The sequence below is a fragment of the Balaenoptera borealis genome (assembly GCF_965194805.1).
Source record: "Balaenoptera borealis genome assembly, chromosome: 1".
NCBI classification, from domain to species: Eukaryota; Metazoa; Chordata; class Mammalia; order Artiodactyla; family Balaenopteridae; genus Balaenoptera; species Balaenoptera borealis.
The window spans coordinates 168,027,801-168,048,029 of NC_138860.1; the positions used below are offsets into that span (position 1 = coordinate 168,027,801).

The 20,229-nt window shown below is 44.8% G+C and overlaps 1 protein-coding gene and 1 pseudogene across 9 annotated transcripts in view; one reads left to right on the forward strand and one right to left on the reverse strand.

The window, feature by feature from the left end:
- AZIN2 (antizyme inhibitor 2) overlaps positions 1–20,229 on the reverse strand; it is a 58,761-nt gene that overhangs the window by 30,563 nt on the left and 7,969 nt on the right. For 7 of the 8 annotated variants that reach the window (XM_082352659.1, XM_082352660.1, XM_082352658.1 and 4 more), the window contains 5 exons: positions 16,008–16,180; positions 14,875–15,009; positions 13,915–14,080; positions 12,540–12,702; positions 11,230–11,342 (listed from right to left, as the gene is read on the reverse strand). In XM_082352659.1, the coding sequence (XP_082208785.1) occupies positions 11,230–11,342; positions 12,540–12,702; positions 13,915–14,080; positions 14,875–15,009; positions 16,008–16,180 (750 nt within the window). Of the gene's footprint in view, positions 1–11,229; positions 11,343–12,539; positions 12,703–13,914; positions 14,081–14,874; positions 15,010–16,007; positions 16,221–20,229 lie in introns of all 8 variants that reach the window. The other variant, XM_082352663.1, reaches the window with a different exon arrangement.
- LOC309610204 (keratinocyte-associated transmembrane protein 2 pseudogene) lies at positions 82–4,656 on the forward strand (annotated as a pseudogene). Its single transcript has one exon. The product of its transcript is annotated as a keratinocyte-associated transmembrane protein 2 pseudogene (transcript).

Genomic DNA, 20,229 nt, shown 5'->3' on the forward strand with positions numbered 1-20,229 from the left:
TGTTTTTTCCTATTTCAAGGCCAAACTGATACTCTCCTATATTGGTCTCTGGAATTGATATATATGTATGGTAAGATAGGGATCCAGTTTCATTTTTTGCATATGGACAATCAGGTGGTCTAGCATCATATATTAAACAATTCCCAACGATATGCTTTGCAAGTGCTGTCAAAATCAAGTTTCCAGATATATGTGGATCTTTTTTGTGCTCTCAACTATGTTTTGCTGGTCTATGTTTTTATGCCACTCTCCAAACCAAACTATTTTAATAAACTTCTACTATTTTAGTGGTTACTCTAGACATTTACATTTTAACATGCATACCTAACGTAAAGTCTAAAATTAATCGATATCTTTACCTTCTGCTCAAACAATTCAAAATCTTAGAAGACCAACTTGGTCACTCTGCCTCCCAACTTACATTCTATTGCTATCCAGTGTTTTAGTCTATCTCGTTTGTGACAGAGGCTGCTAGTTGCCTACCCCCAGCAATTCCAACCTTCAATGTTTGCTGGGCACATGTCCACCTAGAATAAAGACTGTATTTCTCAACTTCCCTTGCAGGTAGTTATGGCCATAAGATAAAAGCATAATTACTTTCAGGAAATTTCCTTGAAAGACAACTGGCAGAGGGACTTCTCTTATTTCCTATAATGGCTGGAGCTTCAAATTGCACCTACCAAGATGGGGGCAACACCTAGAAACAGGTACAACTGAAAGCCATATGGTTCCATATGAATATGAAACCACTATACCAGCTCTGAATTGCCTGCATCCAGACAGTTGCATAAGAGTAAAATAAACTTCAGTGTCTTGTTCTAGTCACGTAATTGTTGTTGTTGGTGGTGCTCGTACCAGTCAGTGATCCTTTAAATATACCCGCATATTTACGTACCTTTGCTCATCATTCCTTCCTGCAACTCAGAACATCCATCTGGATAATTTTCCTTATGTCTGAAATATATCCTTTAGAATTTCCTTTAGTGAAGATCTATCTCTCAGTATTTGCTTGTCAGAAAATGCCTATGTTTCATACTCACTCTTGAAAAACAATTTTGCTGGATATAAAATTCTAGGTTGATAGATTGAAGCTGCTATTCCACTATCTTCTGCCTTCCATTGTTACAGGAGAAAAATAAGCTGTAAGTCTAATTAACATTCTTCTACAGGTATTCTATCTGTCTCATTTCTCTCACTAGTTTTATGATCTTCTCCTTATCTTTGGTATTCAGTTTCACTAATATGTTGTCTAGGTATGGATTTATTTTTAGGTAACATACTTGGAATTTGTTGGATTTCCCAAATCTAAGAATAAGTGTTCCTCTCTTTCATTTTATTAACTCTCTGCCAGCTATTAATTTTTTTAATTTTAATTTATTTATTTTGCCTCTCAGCTCCAAATCCACCCTTCTTTGCCCTGGTTTGTGATGCTGGAGTAAGACATTTCTTCTTTACTATCCATCTCTATGTTAGGCTTTGTCAATAGAAGTTGCTGGAAAGACACTGCAAGAACAGATCAGGAAGAAGGGACTTTCCTCCTTTTAGCCTGATGTTTTCTGTGTGGCCACCTCTGGTTCAGGGTATGAGGGTCTGGTTGCATTCACTTCAGTGGCCCCCACAGTTCAACTTTGGCCTGCACAGTCCAACAAGCTTCCCTCCACTCCGCAGCAGGCTGTTTCTGTGATGCAGTTGTGTTGGGAACCCTCTGAAAGTTTCTTTGCCACTGGTAGGCTGCATAGCCACAGCCTCTCTTCAAAGGTTTCAATCTCAGCCTTGGAGGGAGAAGCCCTCCTCTAAGTTTCTTCCTTTTTCACTCATCCCTACCAGGGGTAGTAACTGCTTTTATCCTTTTTAGTAATTAACCATCTTTAAAGTTAGCAATTCTTTATATTAAAATTCCCCTGTTCAAATTACTTGTCTCGTTTCTGTATCCTGATACAATCTCTTCCTGAAACTATGATTAGACATTATGCCTTCTCATTCTACCACTTCCTTTGCCTTTCTTATTTTCTTTTCTATCTCTTTTTGTGCTACATTTGCATAGTTTCTTCAGCTCTATCTTCCCACTCCCTAATTCTCTCTTCAACTGTCTCTAATATCTTTCTTACCCTGTGCATAATTTCAATTTTCATATATTTCATTTCTAGAAGTTCTATTTAGTCCTTTTAAAAATCTGCTAGTTCATGTTTTTATATTTGCTTACTTTTGGGTCATATTTTCCATTTCTTATTTCTTTAAACATTGTAAATATTTTTATTTTTAGCATCTGATAATTCCAGTACATGTAGTCATTGCAGGTTTGAATCTGCTGTCTATTGCTTCTGCTGGTTTCCCCTCATGGTGACTTGTTTCTTTGTGTTTTGTGATTTTTTATTGTGATCTCATGTACCTTGGAACTTTATCTGTGAGAATTTTTAAAAGCCTAGGTTGAGGAGTCCTCCTCCAGAGAGAATTTGTGTTTGCTTCTGCAAGATAAAATGAATTCTAGGCTTGAGGTTTTTCAGACCACACAGTTAATATGAATTTGGGCAACAAACCCAAGAAAAGCCCGGCTTGTGGTTTCAAATTCTCATTTTTTTGCTCTCTTCCAACTACTAATAAGATCAAAACAGACAAGTTTTCTTGCTGTCCTCCTCTGTGGGAGTTTTTCCTAATATTCTCTTACACTAATGATTATGTACTTTTTCAGGGTTCCCAGCTTTATGTGAGGGATCCTATCATATTCTCTATCTTGACTAGTCCCTAGGAACACACACAACTATGAAAACTGAAGATCAGTGCTAAAAGGATTCAGTATACACCTTCCAGAGAGAAAGCCAGTTTCAGAGTTAGGTTTTCTCTCTGGATTAATTAATTCACTCAACACATATTTGAATAGTCACTGTTGTATGTGCTTGGGACACACTAGTGAACAAAATAGACAAAGATCCTTGTCCTCATGGAGTTTATAGTCTAGCAGGAGGGAGGAAAACAAAATAAAGAAGTTATATACTGTGTTATAAAGTAATTAAAAAACAACAGACCAGGTGGGGGGTACAGGTGTAATATTAAATAAGGTGTAAGGTGTCAGGGTAGGCCTCCTTTAGGGCAAGGACCTAAAGGAGGTGAGGAGTGAACCAGTGTGGTACCTAGAAGAGAAGTGATCCAGGCAGAGGGGAAAGCTGGTGCAAAGATGCTGAGGCAGGAACATGCTGGGTGAGTTCAAGGAACTGCAAGGAGGCTGGTATGATTAGAGTGGGGTGAGCAAGGCGAAGAGGGTGGGGGAGGTGGTCAGAGAGGAAACAGGGTCAGATCACAAAGGGCTGCGGAAGCTATTGTAAGGGCTCTGGCTTTAATATGGAGTGAGGCAGGAGCCAAAGAAGGGTTTTAGGTAGAAAAGAGACATGATTTGACTTACATTTAAAAAGGATCCCTCAGGCTGGTGAGTTGACTGGCTTTTACTCTAAGTGAAATGGAGATTCCTACTTTCACTTATTTTTTGACCTCTGAAGATTCCCTGCTATCTCTAAGTCAGGACACAGTTTTCTTTGTTGTCAGTGGGGAGGCTGTTTGGGGTATCTAGTCTACCACATTGCTGGAAATAGAAGGCACCCTACCAGTTTTCTAAACATAGCACAAAGCTGTTGTCAAAAGAATTGGATAAAAACTAGAGATCATTGAAAAAAAAAATGAAATTAATGTACAGTATGGCAAAGCAGAAATAAAACAAAAAAGGGTTAGAAATCATTACTTAAGAATTTTTAAGACAAGAACTAACCAGGTCGCAGCCGAGACCGTTATGGCCGCTGCCGCCCTGAGGAGGATGAGGGGAGCCCAGCAAGCGAAACTGCGGCCGAGGCCAGCCATCCAGGTCCCCGGAGGGCTGGCGCTGCCGCTGGTCCTGGCACTTCTGCTTGCGTCCGCCACCACGTCCAGTGCTCTATCACAGACTGATTCGCTGAGCCAGACTGTACTCAAGACACATGTTTCTACTCCAAATACGAATGCTTTAACAAATGAAAACCAAACCAAACCTTCTATTTCCCAAATCAGCACCACTCTCCCTCCCACAACTAGTACAGAAAAAAGTGGAGTGGCATCTCTGTCCCCTCATCCCTCGCCTACTACTTCTCTGTCCCAAGAGGAAGCTGATAACAATGAAGATCCTAGCATAGAGGAGGAGGATCTTCTCACACTGAATAGTTCTCCGTCCACTGCCAAAGACACTCTGGCCAATGGAGATTATGGAGAACCAGACTACGACTGGACCACCAGCCCCCAGGACAATGAGTCCAATGAGGCCTTGGAAGAAAACAGGAGCTATATGGAAGTTGAACAGTCAGTGAGACCTTTTAAGACCCCACCCTCAAATATAGAAGAAGAAGATAGCCATTTCTTTTTCCATCTTATTATTTCTGCTTTTTGTATTGCTGTTGTTTATATTACATATCACAACAAAAGGAAGATTTTTCCTTCTGGTTCAAAGCATGAAATGGCGTGATGGTCTTTGTTCCAAAACAGTGGAATATCATCGTCTAGACCAGAATGTTAATGAGGCAATGCCTTCTCTGAAGATTACCAATGATTATATATTTTAAAGCACTGTGATTTGCGTTTGCTTATTACGTAATTTTATTTGCTTGACTTTTTATATGATATTGTGCAGATGTTCACCATTGGCAGCACTTAAATGAGAGGTGGGCCTCTCTTTTTTTTTTTTTAATTAATTAATTAATTTATTTATTTATTTATGGCTGTGTTGGGTCTTCGTTTCTGTGCGAGGGCTTTCTCTAGTTGCGGCAAGCGGGGGCCACTCTTCATCGCGGTGCGCGGGCCTCTCACTATCGCGGCCTCTCTTGTTGCGGAGCACAGGCTCCAGACGCGCAGGCTCAGTAGCTGTGGCTCATGGGCCTAGTTGCCCCGCGGCATGTGGGATCTTCCCAGACCAGGGCTCGAACCCGTGTCCCCTGCATTAGCAGGCAGATTCTCAACCACTGCGCCACCAGGGAAGCCCCTGGGCCTCTCTTTATTTTGCCTTGGTGCTTTGGAAGTTAAGTATCATGAACAAGGAGTATATAATTTTTTTATCTACATTTTTAGAGTTGAATTCAATCAGGTGTCCAAAATGTGGAGCTAAGCATTACCTGTTTTTATTGTTTTAGATTTCTTTATTGTGCTTTTTCTGGAAGTGTTAGTAATGCTACTTTTAAAAGATCCCAAACTTACAATTAAATTCTAACACATTTGATACTGCTGACTCAGATTCTCTTTCTGCCATCCAAATACTCTTTCTTAAGCACACATTTCTTTGTGCTGTCAAACTGTATCTATGTATGTAAGGATGTATGTAATAATGCTTTATATATAAGTAACATTTTTTTCTTCCAGGAAAATTGCTTTGGATATTTTTGGATAACTTATACATAATTTATTATTGCTCATTCTGACCACAATTTTAAGTAACACATTAATAAATTTGTCTAGAAATTCTGGCAGTAGAGACTCTGCAGTTTGCAGTGGACATAAATAAAATGTTATAGAGAGCATTTTTTGGTTTGAATTACTGAATTAAATTTAGAGGTAGAAATTGTCATAAAATTTTAAATACGTGAATAATTGCTTTTACTTAGCAACTGATTGTAGCATGGGTTTCTCCAAGCTTTCAAGCTAGGGGCAGAGTTTAAAATTATACCATATTTGTTCACTTGTTTATTTTTTTATAGTAAGTTTGAATAAATTTTAGGGGCCATGTCACTTAAATAATATTGTGTCTAAGTCTTTCAAATTAAAATTATACCTGAATGAAGTTGTTTGTATACATGAAGGATATATGTGTACGCTGACTCTTTCTCCCCCTGTATTTGTTTTGTTTTCTTGTTCTTTTTTAATAGAAACTGGAAATTATTTACTGTATTTAATTTTAGCCTGTCTTTCTATCATAAGGAGTTGATCAATATGTAAATATGTGATTTGAAACCTGGTTGACTTCTTACAAGTGTCACGACAACTTTTTAGAAAACATAACCCCTAATATATGTTAAACACCACTCACAAAGCCCGGATGAGCCAGTGGGCATGCAGTTTGTGTAGAGATGGAAGAGGCAGGGCAGTCCATTGTTGCTCTCGGGTGGACAATTTACTGTTATAATAAGGAAGGGAAGCAGAGTGGAAATACACCTGAACTGATTTATTGCAGTAATTTTTTTCATATCTGAAATTGTATTATTTAATATTTTGAATAAGATTTTAAAAAATAAATGGCAAAGATATAAAAAAATAAAAAATAAAAAGAACTAACCAGATCCAGACCTGACAAGTACTACTGCAATATATTCCATACGGATTCACACTTTTTAAACCATAAATAATTAGAATAAAATACAATGACAAGTAAGAAAGCCCAATCTTGGCAAGGGGGGTGTCTGTACAGAGTGGGGCAACTAGAGCCTGTACCCTGAATTTTGCTTCCCAAGATTCTCGTAAAACTCCCATGGTACTTGCCCCCTCTGGGTCCCTCCCCACACCTAACTATACCTTACATTTATGAAGTGCTAATACCCATTTATTGAATTGCATCTTTATACCCTAAATATATGTCATTCTAGACCACTCAGTGGACATTTAAAATGTTTATAAATAAAGAGTCCACCTAACATATCAGTAAAGAAAACCATGTCTCATAGTATATAATTTTTTTTAAGTTAAAAACAATGTGCACTATGACACTTAAAAAAAAAAACAGGAATGAAAGTAAATTTTAACAATAGTTGTCTCTGAATGGTGGGATTAGTGGGTTATTTTATTTTACTGTTTGTGCTAAATTTTTCTCCAATAAATGTTCTATTTGTTATATATATACACCATATATATGGTAATCTATAACCTGCAGAGAAGTTAGAGACAAATTTCCTTACTATTAATTGCAGCACACTTAGTTAAGATATATGATAGTGTGTTGAAACTTCTATGAAAGAATAACAAAGAATCACAAAACTAAAATAATAAACCATCAGATTAAGAAAAAATATATGTATCAAATATTATATTAAATACATACACACATGCATATGCAGGCTCATCTTCATTTGCAAGGAAAAAAAAAACTTTAAGACCTCCCAAATTAGGCGAACAGAAGATATAAAAATATATTGACGGGACTTCCCTGGTGGTGCAGTGGTTAAGAATCTGCCTGCCAATGCAGGGAACACGGGTTCATTCCCTGGTCTGGGAAGATGCCGCATGCCGTGGAGCAACTAAGCCCGTGCGCCACAACTACTGAGCCTGCGCTCTAGAGCCTGCAAGCCACAACTACTGAGCCCGTGTGCCACAACTACTGAAGCCTACGTGCCTAGAGCCCATGCTCTGCAACAAGAGAAGTCACCACAATGAGAAGCTCACATGCCGCAATGAAGAGTACCCCCTGCTCGCCGCAACTAGAGAAAGCCCGCGCAGCAAGGAAGACCCAACACAGCCAAAAATAAATAGATAAATAAATTTATTTATTTTTTAAAAAAAGGATCACTTAAAAAAAAAGACATTGACATCAAAGGAAATAAAATAAACCAAAAAAAAAAAAAAGCTTTATCTTCGTCAAAGAAACAAGAATGAAAGAAACATTGAGGTATACCATTTCAGATAAATTACCCAACAAGAAAAAGGTCATGGACTTCCCTGGTGGCGCAGTGCTTAAGAATCCGCCTCCCAATGCAGGGGACACGGGTTCGATCCCTGGTCCAGGAAGATCCCACATGCCATGAAACAACCAAGCCCATGCGCCACAACTACTGAGCCTGCACTCTACAGCCCACAGGCCACAGCTACCGAGCCCACGCACCACAACTACTGAAGCCCGCGTGCCCTAGAGCCCAAGTGCTGCAACTACTGAGCCCGCGTGCTGCAACTACTGAAGCCTGCATGGCCAGAGCCCGTGCTCCACAACAAGAGAAGCCACCACAATGAGAAGCCTGCACACCGCAGCGAAGAGTAGCCCCTGCTCGCCACAACTAGAGAAAGCCCACACAGCAACAAAGACCCAACACAGCCAAAAAATTTTTTAATTTTTTAAATAAAAAGAAAAAATAGAAAAAAGAAAATGGTCACAGCATGTAATGCTGGTGAGCTTATTGTGAAATGGTACAAATGGTAACAATACATATTGGTCCAAGCTTTGAGGAAAACAATCTGACAATATGTATCAAGAGGCATAAAAATGCTCAAATCATTTTACCCGGTAGTCCTATTTCAGAGATGGGGGTGGGGGAGGGGGAAGCTGGGGCGAAGTGAGAGAAGCACTGACATATACAAATGTAAAATAGATATCTAGTGGGAAGCAGCCGCATAGCACAGGGAGATGAGCTCGGTGCTTTGCGACGACCTAGAGGGGTGGGATAGGGAGAGTGGGAGGGAAGCTCAAGACGGAGGGGACGTGGGGATGTATGTATGCATATGGCTGATTCACTTTATTGTACAACAGAAACTAACACAGCATTGTGAAGCAATTATACTCCAATAAAGATGTATAAAAAAAGAAAATAGTTTTTAAAAGGGAATATACTTTAAGCATGTGCATTGAGCCAGCATACAAAGAGACTAACAAAGAGCATTCTAGGCAGAGGGAGTACTCATAGAAACATGAATAAGAATAACCAAAAATCAGCAATGCCCAAATGCCCAATGATGGCGAGATTTTACAAGGAGGCGGTGATTTTATAGAGAGGCCATCCTTTCATAGGAAAGTATCAATAGTCAAGAGCTTGTTCTTTGGCAGCAGACAGGTAATCAAAGATGAATAAGACATGAACTCTGCCCCCAAGGGTCCACAGTTTATTCCTTTATCAACTGTGTGACTTTTGAGTCAGTTGCTTCACCACCCTATGCCTCAGTTTTCTCATCTGTAAAATCAACTATAAAAACCATTTATGGGGGCTTCCCTGGTGGCGCAGTGGTTGAGAATCTGCCTGCCAATGCAGGGGACACGGGTTCGAGCCCTGGTCTGGGAAGATCCCACATGCCGCGGAGCAACTGGGCCCGTGAGCCACAACTACTGAGCCTGCGCGTCTGGAGCCTGTGCTCCGCAACAAGAGAGGCCGCGATAGTGAGAGGCCCGCGCACCGCGATGAAGAGTGGCCCCCGCTCGCCGCAACTAGAGAAAGCCCTCGCACAGAAACGAAGACCCAACACAGCCAAAAAATTAATTAATTCATTCATTCATTAATTTTTTAAAAAACCGTTTATGACGGGAGATCTGAACACCAACTAGATGACAGGGGATACTATGGAACTGCTCATTTTTCAGTTTGGTGATGTTACTGTGTTCTTTTTTTAAGTCCTTATCTTTTAGTGACAACTACTAAAATATTTTTGAAAAAACATCAATAACATTTGTTCTGTAGTTTTTGTACTTTTCTCATGACACTGTTGTAGTTTGTGTACTACTCTCTCTCTCTCTCACACACACACACACACACACACGTGTGTTTCTACCCAGCGGGATTGTATTTCCAAGACACAGGCAATTCTTCCTCACCTACTGTCTTCTGCAGACCTCGGCACAATGCCTTGCATGTGGAGGGTACTCAAATATTTGTTGAATTTTTAAAAAGTAAAAGAAAAGAAACAAAAAGGAGTCATGCATATTCCAATGATGAGAAGAAAACCCTGAACCAAGGATTATGTTTAATATGAGTTTTTCTACCTGAGGTCCAAAAACAAAGTGCCTGGGCATGAAGAGCAGGGTACAAAGCTGCCATCCTGGCTAGTGAGGGGCACCTTCCTTGGGGAAGAAAGTACAGATACCCCTGGCCAGGCTGGGTCCCTCTGACACACTCCCAGCACAACTGTAGCTAACTATGTGTGCTGTCACCTACACGGTGTCTGTCTCCACGGCCACACCGGGGGCCCCACCCTGGGTATGGTCACGTGGCAGGACTCCTAAGTGGTTGACAGCCTGAAGAAGAAACCTCAGCACCCACCAGAGGAGGAGCAGCACAGACCACAGAGAGGGTCAGTAACATCCTGGAGCCCAAGTCAGGAACACCAGCTAGAGACTGATCAGCCAGAGCGCCTGGAGCAGGTGTGGGGCTGGGCTGGGACTACAGCCCCGCTCGCTCGTCTGCGGAGCTGATGAAGGGAATGGGGAGAGGGCCAGGGACGGCCTGCCACAGAAAGAAGGGAGCGGAACCGGGACTGGGAGGGGGACTGGAAGGGAGAGTAACCGGGAAGCAGCTGCTGCCTGCTGTGTAGCCCGGGGCTTGGCTGGCCTAGGCCTGGTGCTTCCTCTGTGTGGTAGGATGTGGGAGACCACAGGAATGCAGGCAATGCTAGTGCATCACCGTAGAAAACTGAATTCCTGAGCACGTCGGGAAGGCTTACTCAGACAAGGCAGCTATGGAATGAATATCCATCGAGTCGCGGGTGGGGTAGGGACGCCTGGAGGAGAGAGGGGTTCCCTCTGCCAGCAGTAGAGGAGGGGCAGGAAGAGCTACAAAGAGGAGCTAACATCTGATTGCCTCTGGAAAAACTAGTCAGCATGGAAACGGAAAGAAAAACAAAAACACATATTGAAAGCTCACGATGGTCTAGGTGCTAGTTAGGCACTTAAGTTTCCTTCCCAAAGCAAGACCACACAAAGGCCTGGAGATGTGAAAATCTTACAAGTGTGTCTGATTTTCTTTCCCCTCTTAACAACGCCTGCTAAAGCTGCCAGAGGCCCTGGGCTGGATTCTGCAGGCTAGAAGGAAAGTTCTGTCTATTCCTATTCCCTTGTTAACATGGAAAACTCATTAAAGATGAATTTTTACTTCTAGGAATTTACCCCAGAGCAGTGATCAGAGATGGATGTCAAGATAGACCGACAAAGCTCAAAAACAGGAAACCAAACGGACAATCACTAGAGTTAGATTGGCTAAAATATTACGTAGTCATCAAGAAGCGTGTTGTCAAAGATTGGTTAATGGCAATGCAAAGAGCTACACCCCATATTAAGTGGGAAAAAAATCAGGTTACAAATTGATATGATCCCAACTTTATGGGAAAAAAGTATAATACATTTTTTAAAAGATTGAAAAGAAATCTAATGTTCAAAGAGTCTATCTCTGTGGTGGAATTATGGGTGATAACGTTCTTCATTCTTATTGTCTGTTTTCCACAATGAATGTGTTACTTTTTAAAAATTAGATAACAATACACACACACAAATGTTATTTAAATGCACCCACCCAATTGAAAACAGGCCCAGTGGGGTAGGCTTACCTTCTGCAGGATGGGGGTAGGGCAGGTGTTGTCAAACAGGACTGAGTTGAAGATTCCATACTCGCCTTCACCGAGTTGGTACAGGATGGTCTTGGGGGCGGAACCGTTTTCCTCTGCAGGGAGGGGAGGGGAGCGGGAGGGGAGGGGAGGGGGAGGGGAGGGGAGGGGGCGGGGCGGCACAAGCAGCACATGAGGGGTTGGAACAATGGCGGGCTCAGCAAGGGGACAAGCTACTGAAGCAAGAGGGCTGCCCCTTCCTCGGCTATGAGGTGGCCAGCCTCCTCCTGTGAGAGGAGGTTCACTACTGTGTTGGAAACACCTTGCAGCTGAGCAACCCTGCCCAGGACACACTCCCTGCCTGCATCGGAGCGCCTCAACGCCCCAGCAAAGGCAGGAGAGCAGCCCACCCAAACTCAAGACCCCAAGAGGTTAAGCCACCTGCTCAGAGGCACACGATGGGGCAGTGCATGAGCTGGAATGAGAAGCCAGGTCTCCCGGCTGGACTAGAAAGTATAATCCCCCAGATGTGTAAAGGAGGCCAGAATTCCATCCCTACACACACACACACAGAAGACCTTCCACCTGGAGCCCACCACCCCTCTCCAAGGAAGAGCACACTGACCTCAGCCTCTCCTGCCTGGGGGTCCCAGAGCAGAGAAAAAAGCCCCAAGATCAGAGTCAGACCTCTCACTCAAGAGGCTGCTGGGAGGACTGATCTATCTGGAAGGTCAGGGAAGAGCGCTGATGTTGGCAGTGTGGACAGAAGAGCCTTGAGTCAGCCCAGCCTGGACTTGAACCCTGGCACTGCCCCTTATCAGCTGTGTGATCTTGGGCTAGTGACTCAACCTCTCCGTGCCTACGTTCTGTCGTCTATAAAGTGGGCTTAGACAAATATAAGTTGTCATTAATTACTTTCAAAATGTTGTGAGAAGCAGTAGGGTGGGTAAGAGCCTGTACTTTGAAGAGAAGACAAACATGGGGTGAAATGCAGGCTTTACCACTTACTAGCAATTAAGCAATTCACCTGTATTCTCTCTGGCTCTCAATTTCTTCATTTGTACAATAGGGTTAATAAAGCATCTGTTCTCCCTAAGGTTGCTCTGATCTCAATCTTCACAAAATATAAACATGCATAGGAAAAAAAAAGATGCTAAAGAGTGTCCTGGGGTGAGGAGACTTGATTGTAAATTTCCCTAAAGCAAGGACCCATTTTCCAGATTCCCCCACCCCTTAAAATCAGACCCGGCTCAGCCAGCCACTGTCCCTGGCTTTAGGGAAGAATGGGGCTCTGCTGCCCACCTGGCACCTACCCTCCCTGCCAGGCTGTTCCAGAAGAACCTCCTTCTTGGCAATGATGCTGGCTGCCAAGGTGAAGGCCGAGGTCACATAGTAGCGCCCCAGCTTGGCAAGGATGTCCACACCACAGCCCTCCGGGAAGTACAGGTCCAAGGCTGAGTTGACCACAGAAGAAATCTGAGAGGATGGGGGACAATTACATGTTTGAAATGTGGGATTTATGCTGAAGACTTGCTGCAGCTCCAAGTCTATTTCTTGAAAGCCTCTCTGATTTCAGGTTACCCCAGCTGGTAACCACGGACAGCTGGAGAAGAAGGTAGGCAGAGACAGAGCTGGGTCAAGACCCTCACACCTGTGTAAATCACCCTTCAATGACCCTACAGTGGGAAAAGACACTCTTAATCTAACACTTGGTACTCAGATTCCAGAAGCCCTGACGTGGATTTTTCTTTCCTAAATAACCAATATGCTAAATAACACATTTTTTAAATAGAAACTACAGAGAAGGAAAAGGAAGATCAAAGTCACCCCTAATTCTATTACCCAGATTAACCTAATCAGTGTTAACTTTTTGGAGTAGCTCCTTTAATTCCTTTTCATACAAACCTAAAAACCTGATTTTTTTATTATAAACATGATAGAGCTATAATTATATGTTTTTATAAACTGTTTCACTCAATAAACTGAATGACCTCCCCATGTGTGTAAATGTTTTCACCATAAGAATATACCATAATTTAACCAATCCCTGAGTGCTATATGGACCAAGGAAGTCCACTGGACTTCTGTTATGAAGAATGCTGCAATGCTCATCTTTGAAGCTAATTCTTAGTGTCCATCACGTATTATTTTCTTAAATTCAGTCCCAAGATGTGAGTATTCCAGGACAAGGCACTTACTAAGGAAAAGCGACCCCTAGTGGTTCCAGTCGGGATTGCAATGACACGTTTTTCCTGATTTCACCTTCCAGATGGGAGGAGACAGACGGACTAGGAGTGGACAGAAGGTTGGCTTTTCCTTCCCCTGCCCACTTGACTTCTCATCAGTCCGCCGGAGGGTGAATAGGGCACACCCAGACCCTCAGAAAGCCTTATGACTTATGCAAATATGGCCTGGTTAAGCCTCAAATAGGTGCATGGACGGAGTCAGGCAGAGCTGGGTACGCAACCGGCTCTGCCGTGGACTCAGGAAGTGAAGTAACGTCTGCGAGCCTCAGTTTGCTCAGCTGTAACATAGGGTTAATAATAATATAATCCAGGTAAAGCACTAAGCACAGCATGTAGCACATGGGACCCACTCCCAGTGGGCTTCCTGGGATCATTATAACCCTCCCCGCCCCCATCCCCACCCCCACCAAGCCCAGTGTGACACTTGCGATCCCAGGGTTACCTCTTCGAATCTCACTTTGGCCCCCTCCACTCCAGGGAAGCCACCGCCAAGGTCCAGGATGTGCATCCTGTGGCCCAGCTCAGCACCCATTTCAAACACAAGCCGGGCGTCTGCGATGGACTGAGCGTAGGCCTGAGGGTCAGGACAGCCACTGCCAATGTGAAAACTGGGAAGGGAGGAAGAGCCTCGGCTTACACACAGGGGCCCAAGTACCACCACCTCAGTCCCAGCCAGGAGCAACCTTGGCCGAGCACACTGGATGCTGTGCCCATTTTCCAGGTGTAGTGACTGTGGGCATAAAAGGTTAAATGGGCTGCCAAGGGCCATGTGGCAAGTGAGGAGTGGACAGGAGACTAGATCCAAGGTCCCTTGGCACTTGGCGCCACCCCCCCATCCCTCCATGCTGCCCCCGGGGCTGAGCCTTCTGGGGTGAGGGCTAGGGCCCCAGATTCAGCCACATCTGATGTACATCTCACTCAGCAGTCTGACATGCTGTGCTTCAGTTTCCCCGTCTATAAAGTGGGGATAAGATCCCACAATTATGGGATAGTGTCCATGAAGCATTTAGCAGAGTGCCTGGCCAACCTAAGTGCAAAAAAAAGGAAAGCTATATTGTTAGGTCATAGTTCTTGCTTCTTCCATATCCCCTACCAGAAAAGAGGCAGAGCCAAGGTGTGCCTGGACGACATTTGGCCTCAGGCTGGGAAAACTCCTGCAAAGCCAGGTCCCTCCTGGAACCTCCTGGGACAGGACCTTCTGCAGACTGTGGGGTTGGGGCAGTGGGACACTCCAAACCTTCTTTCCAAAGGGAGGAAGCTCTCAAATGGCAGAATTCTAGGCCCAGGGACAGGCCCTCCTTGGAGACACTGAGGGAGGCCTCACACAGAGTTGATGAAGTCCTGGGAAAGAGGCAGTGGGCAGCGGGCGTGGGTGGTCATGGCGGGGCTCCTGGGCACTCACCTCACACCCACCACCTCTACGTGGTTCCTCTTGGCATCTTCAAGCAGGTGTCTGCAGGATTGCAGCGACACTCCGAACGTGAGGCTCAGGCGGCTCCGGGAGTGGGAGTCATCGGTGGCAATGCACAGAACCATCCTGAGGAGACACGCAGCACCTCTGCGGGGGGCGCCAGGCCTCACCCCCCCACCCCGCCCCCGACCAAGCCTTCTCCAAGTCAAGGGGCGTGAACCCCCATGGCTCAGAGCTACCCAACCCCACAAGCCCCTGGACCCCTTCCTCTCCCTGCACAGCCAGTCAGCCTCTGAGTCCTGTCCAATCCATTCCCTAAATGTCCCTGGGCCCTTCCCTGGGGCCCTGCCTTGGTCCCAACCTCACCAGTTCTCCTCTGGGCAGCCCCACTTCTCCGAATCAGCCTTAACACCAGCCAGGCTTTTCCAACTTCTCTTGTATCGGGGGGACCATTTTTTAAACACAGTCTTATTGAGAACCCCGATATCCCCAATATGTAAAACAGACAAAATGGAAGCTGCTTTGGGTGAACTAGAGTGGCCCGCCATCTGGCTCCCCAGGGTGTCCAGTGACCAGGTAAGAGGCACAGCCTGAGCAAGATGTCCAGCCCTGACCCCTCCCAAAGCCCACGTGCATTGGGGTCCCTGCCCTGTGACAAGCGTCATTCACTTCTCCTTCTCCCCTTGCACATGGTATGTTCCAGCCACACCAAATTTCTGCTTATGCCTCAAATGCCCCATGCTGCTTCTGGCCTCCATGCGTTTGCTCACGCAGTTCACTCTGACACACTGTTTAGGCCCTCCCCAGATGCTGGTCACTCCTCAAGGCCCTCCTTAAATGCCACCTCCTCTGTGAAACTTCCCCAACCACCCCCTCTTGCTTCCTCTGCCGTGACTTTGACCTCCGTAGTACCGTGGGCTTTGCTCTGCCTGGCCTGTAATCCATCATTTCTACCTCTGTCCTAGTCAGGCTCTACATCCTGGGTCCAGTCCAGGAGTGCCTGCCCCAAACTCCTGTGACTCTGGCCGGGTCCAAGGCAGGGTCCTCAGCCCCGGCCCCATTCCTCCCACTCCCTCTGCCCTCACACGCAGCCCAGCCTCCCACATGAGTGCTTCTCAGCTTACTTGGCACTGGGGTGGCTTTTTACCACCTTTGCCAGCTCCATCTCGTTGTCAAAGCTCAGCAGCCGGACCCCATGCTTGGCAGCATACTTGATGTGTGCAATTTGCTTACAGGGGTTGGCGTAGATGATCTTACTGGCGGGGACACCAATATGCTGGACCAACTCCATCTCTGCCTGTGGGATCCCAAAGGTGGTGGTGAGGAAGCACCAAAGCCTGCTGGGCCCACAGAGGCCAAGGAAGCACAGATGAGGCGCAAAGTCATGGCTGTGCCTGGGGAGGTCCATAAAAAGTGGGCCTCACTTTTAGACAACAGGTATACAAAAATCAGGACGCACGCTGGTTCACCATTGACAGGCAGGGCTGCCATGTACAGCTGTGTGGGTGGTTTACTGCAGTCCTAGGGAGGGAGGGGTCCCGTTCAGAGAATACATGGTAGATTTGTATGTTTGTTATGACTTCCTAACAGTAAAGCATCTTGCTCTAACAAAATCAGTATATTTATTTACAACGATTAAGTGTCTTAAGGAAAGGATACATTTTCTAATTCACACAAAGGCACTCTACAGATTCATGGTAGCCCTGAAAACAGGTTTCTGACACATTTTCCTAGCAGATTTAAATGTTTAGAGACTATCACTTGATGTATTAGAAAGTTCACCAGACCAATAGTCTTTCTGACACAGGTCATCCAACATCCAAACACCTGCTCTGTGCATGGCATGGTGCTGGGTGGCTCCAGCAAGGCCCTCTCCCCACAGGGCCTCCTCTTCCTCACCTTTCCAGAACGGTGCTCCACCTGATTGCTGCATTAATGATCCAGACAATGATAATGATGATGGTGAAAGCAACCATGGCCACAGAGCACCGACCACAAGCAGGCACTGAATGAGAGGCTTTACATCAGGTGTTGGCAAACTTTTTCCATGAAGGGCCAGAGAGTAAATATTTTAGGCTTTGTGGGCCATATAGTTTCTGTACAACTACTCAAATGTCTTTGTAGCACCAAAGCAGCCACAGATAATGCATAAGAGAATGAGCATGGCTGTGGTCCAATAAAACTCTACAAGTCCCACCATCCATTGTTTGCCAACCCTTGCTTTACTTATTTATTTATGTATGTATGTATTTATTTATTTGGCCTTGCCGCACACCTTGTGGGATCTTAGCTCCCCGACCAGGGATCAAACCCGTGCCCCCTGCAGTGGAAGCACAGGGTCCTAGCCACTGGACTGCCAGTGAAGTCCCCAACCCTTGCTTTAGATTCACTCTTTTATTTACTCCTTACAATACACCACCAGATGGTATTAGCTCCATCCTATAGAGAAGGAAACATGCTCAGAGAGGCTATGCAGCAAGTAGGAGGCAGAACCAGCTTTCAAACTCAAGCCTGACCCTCCATGATCAAGAAGGTGGCAGTTTGGAAGCACGGTAGGAGACACAGGGCCATCTTTAGCCATCCCAAGTTTGTAATAAGACTGTAATTTTGGGCTTCCCTGGTGGCACAGTGGTTGGGAGTCTGCCTGCCGGTGCGGGGGACGCGGGTTCGGGCCCTGGTCTGGGGGGATCCCGCATGCCGCGGAGCGGCTGGGCCCGTGGGCCACAGCTACTGGGCCTGCGCGTCTGGAGCCTGTGCTCCGCAACGGGAGGGGCCGCGGTGGTGAGAGGCCCGCGCGCCGCGGTGAGGGGTGGCCCCCGCTCGCCGCGACTGGAGGGAGCCCTCGCACGGAGGCTAGGATCCAACACAGCCATAAATAAATAAATAAAAAATAAAAATAAAGGAATTCCTTTAAAAAAAAAAAAAAAAGTAAAATAAATATCCTTCTTTAAAAAAAAAAAAAAGACTGTAATTTTAACGTAGCAACTTTTAAGCATGAGGTATTTATGTGCATTATCTCATGCAATGCCTATAACTATCCTATGAAATATTTATAGGCCACATTTTACAGAGGACAAATTGAGTTCAAAGAAACCCACTTGCCTTGGTGACACAGCCAGTGAGTAGCAGAGGGAGACACAAAGGTCCACCTCCAGATCTGGAACTGCTGTCATCACAGCTTGCTTCCAAAGACCCCACGTCTGAGCAGTTATGAAAATGTGGCTTTGCTCCCTGCCTCACCCAAGAGGTGAGAGGAAGCAGCAATGGTAACACTTTGGGGACCTGTGGTTTAGCTTTGATTAAAATTATTTAAATAATAACCATTGTCATTCATTAAAGGATTACTGTATGCCAGCCACTGCATTAAATATTTTATAGACATTCTTATTTCATCGTCATATTAATCTTATGAGGCAGGAAACAGAGGCTCAGAGAGGCCTTAAGTGACTTGTCCAAAGTCACACGGCTTACAAGTGGCACTGCTAGAATTCTAACCCAGGACCGTCTGACTTTAGCACACCAGCTCTTAACCACAGCACTTCAGTGGAGAAGACACCTTGATGCTGAATTGGCAAGTGTGTCTCGAGCATCTATTGAGTTGCCAGGCTTTGAGACAAGTGCTAATGAAAACAAGTGGTGAGTAAAGCAGACAGGGTCTCTGACCCTGTGGAGGTTTCAGGCAGATGGGAAAGAAGGGGAGGAATGAATGAACACTGAATAATAATAGGATTACAAATGGATAAGAGCCATGGAGAAAAAGTACGGGATACTAGAGAATGTGGGATGGGGAAACCTGGATGTGAGGGGGTGACGGACAGCTTTCTGAAGGTCAGAAATTTAAGTTGAGGAGGAGGTGTGGAGAAAAGGGAACCCTCCTACACTGTTGGTGGGAATGTAAATTGGTGCAGCCACTATGGAAAACAGTATGGAGGTTCCTTAACAAACTGGAAATAGAGTTACCATATGATCTAGCAATCTCACTCCTGGGCATATATCTGGAAAGGACAAAAGCTCTAATTTGAAAAGATACATGCACCCCAATGTTCACAGCAGCACCATTACAATAGCCAAGACATGGAAGCAACCTAAGTGTCCATCAACAGATGAATGGATAAAGAGGATGTGGTGTGTATATATATATATATAAACACACATACACACACACAATGGAATATTACTCAGCCATAAAAAAATGAAATTCTGTCATTTGCAGCAATGTGGATGGACCTAGAGATTATCATACTAAGTGAAATAAGTCAGAGAAAGACAAATACCATATGATATCACTTATATGTAGAATCTAAAATATGATACAAATGAATTTATTTACAAAACAGAAACAGACTCACAGATACAGAAAACAAACTTATGGCTTCCAAAGGGGAAGGAAGGGAGGGAGGAATAAACTGGGAGTATGGGATTGACAGATGCATACTTCTGCATATAAAACAGGTAAACAACAAGGATTTACTGTATAGCACAGGGAACTATATTCAGTATCTTATAATAAACCATAATAGAAAAGAATTGAAAAAAAGAATATAGATATATACATATATATGAATAACTGAACCACTTTGCTGTACACCTGAAACTAACACAGTACTGTAAATCAACTATACTTCAATTTTAAAAAGAAAAAGAAAGAAAGAAATTTAAGCTGAGCCCCATAGGAGGCCTGGGCCAGGCTGAAAGGGAAGGAAAGAATGTTTCTGGTAGGAGAAGTGGCCTGTGCGGAGGTTCTGAGGCAAGAATGTACTCAGCCTGGGGGAGGAACAGAGAACGCTGGGGTGGCCTGGGCAGGGTGACCACCGTGGGGGACGATGAGCTTGGAGGGATGCAGGCAGAGCCAACAGGGAGACCAAGAAGGCTGATGTGATTTATATTTGACCCTGCCAGTGGTGGGAAACAGTTTGAGGGGTCTCAAGAGGGAAAAGGACATGATCAGATGGGCATTTTGAATGCAAGGTCTAAATGCATGTCACTGTGGCTACCGTGTGAAAATGGACCAAGGAAGGGCCTAGGAGAATTCTGGGAGACAGTCACAACCTCCCTGGGAAGCAGGACAGGCTGCATAGAAAGGAGGGTGGTGTCATCTGTAGGCATGGCTGGCAAACTTGGTGAGGGACTGCACATGGGGATGTGGGGTTAGATGTCTGAGGGGGACTCCTCGCCCAGCAGGCCCAGGGGCCCCTCTCAAGGGGCAGATCATGAGTGCATTTGAACACACTGGGTTCCAGGCATCCTGTGGCAACAAGTCAGCACCTGGATACATAGGGTCTGGGCTGGAGATCAAAACAGGGGAGGTGGTGGCATATTAGGGGTATTTGAAGCCATGGGAGGAGA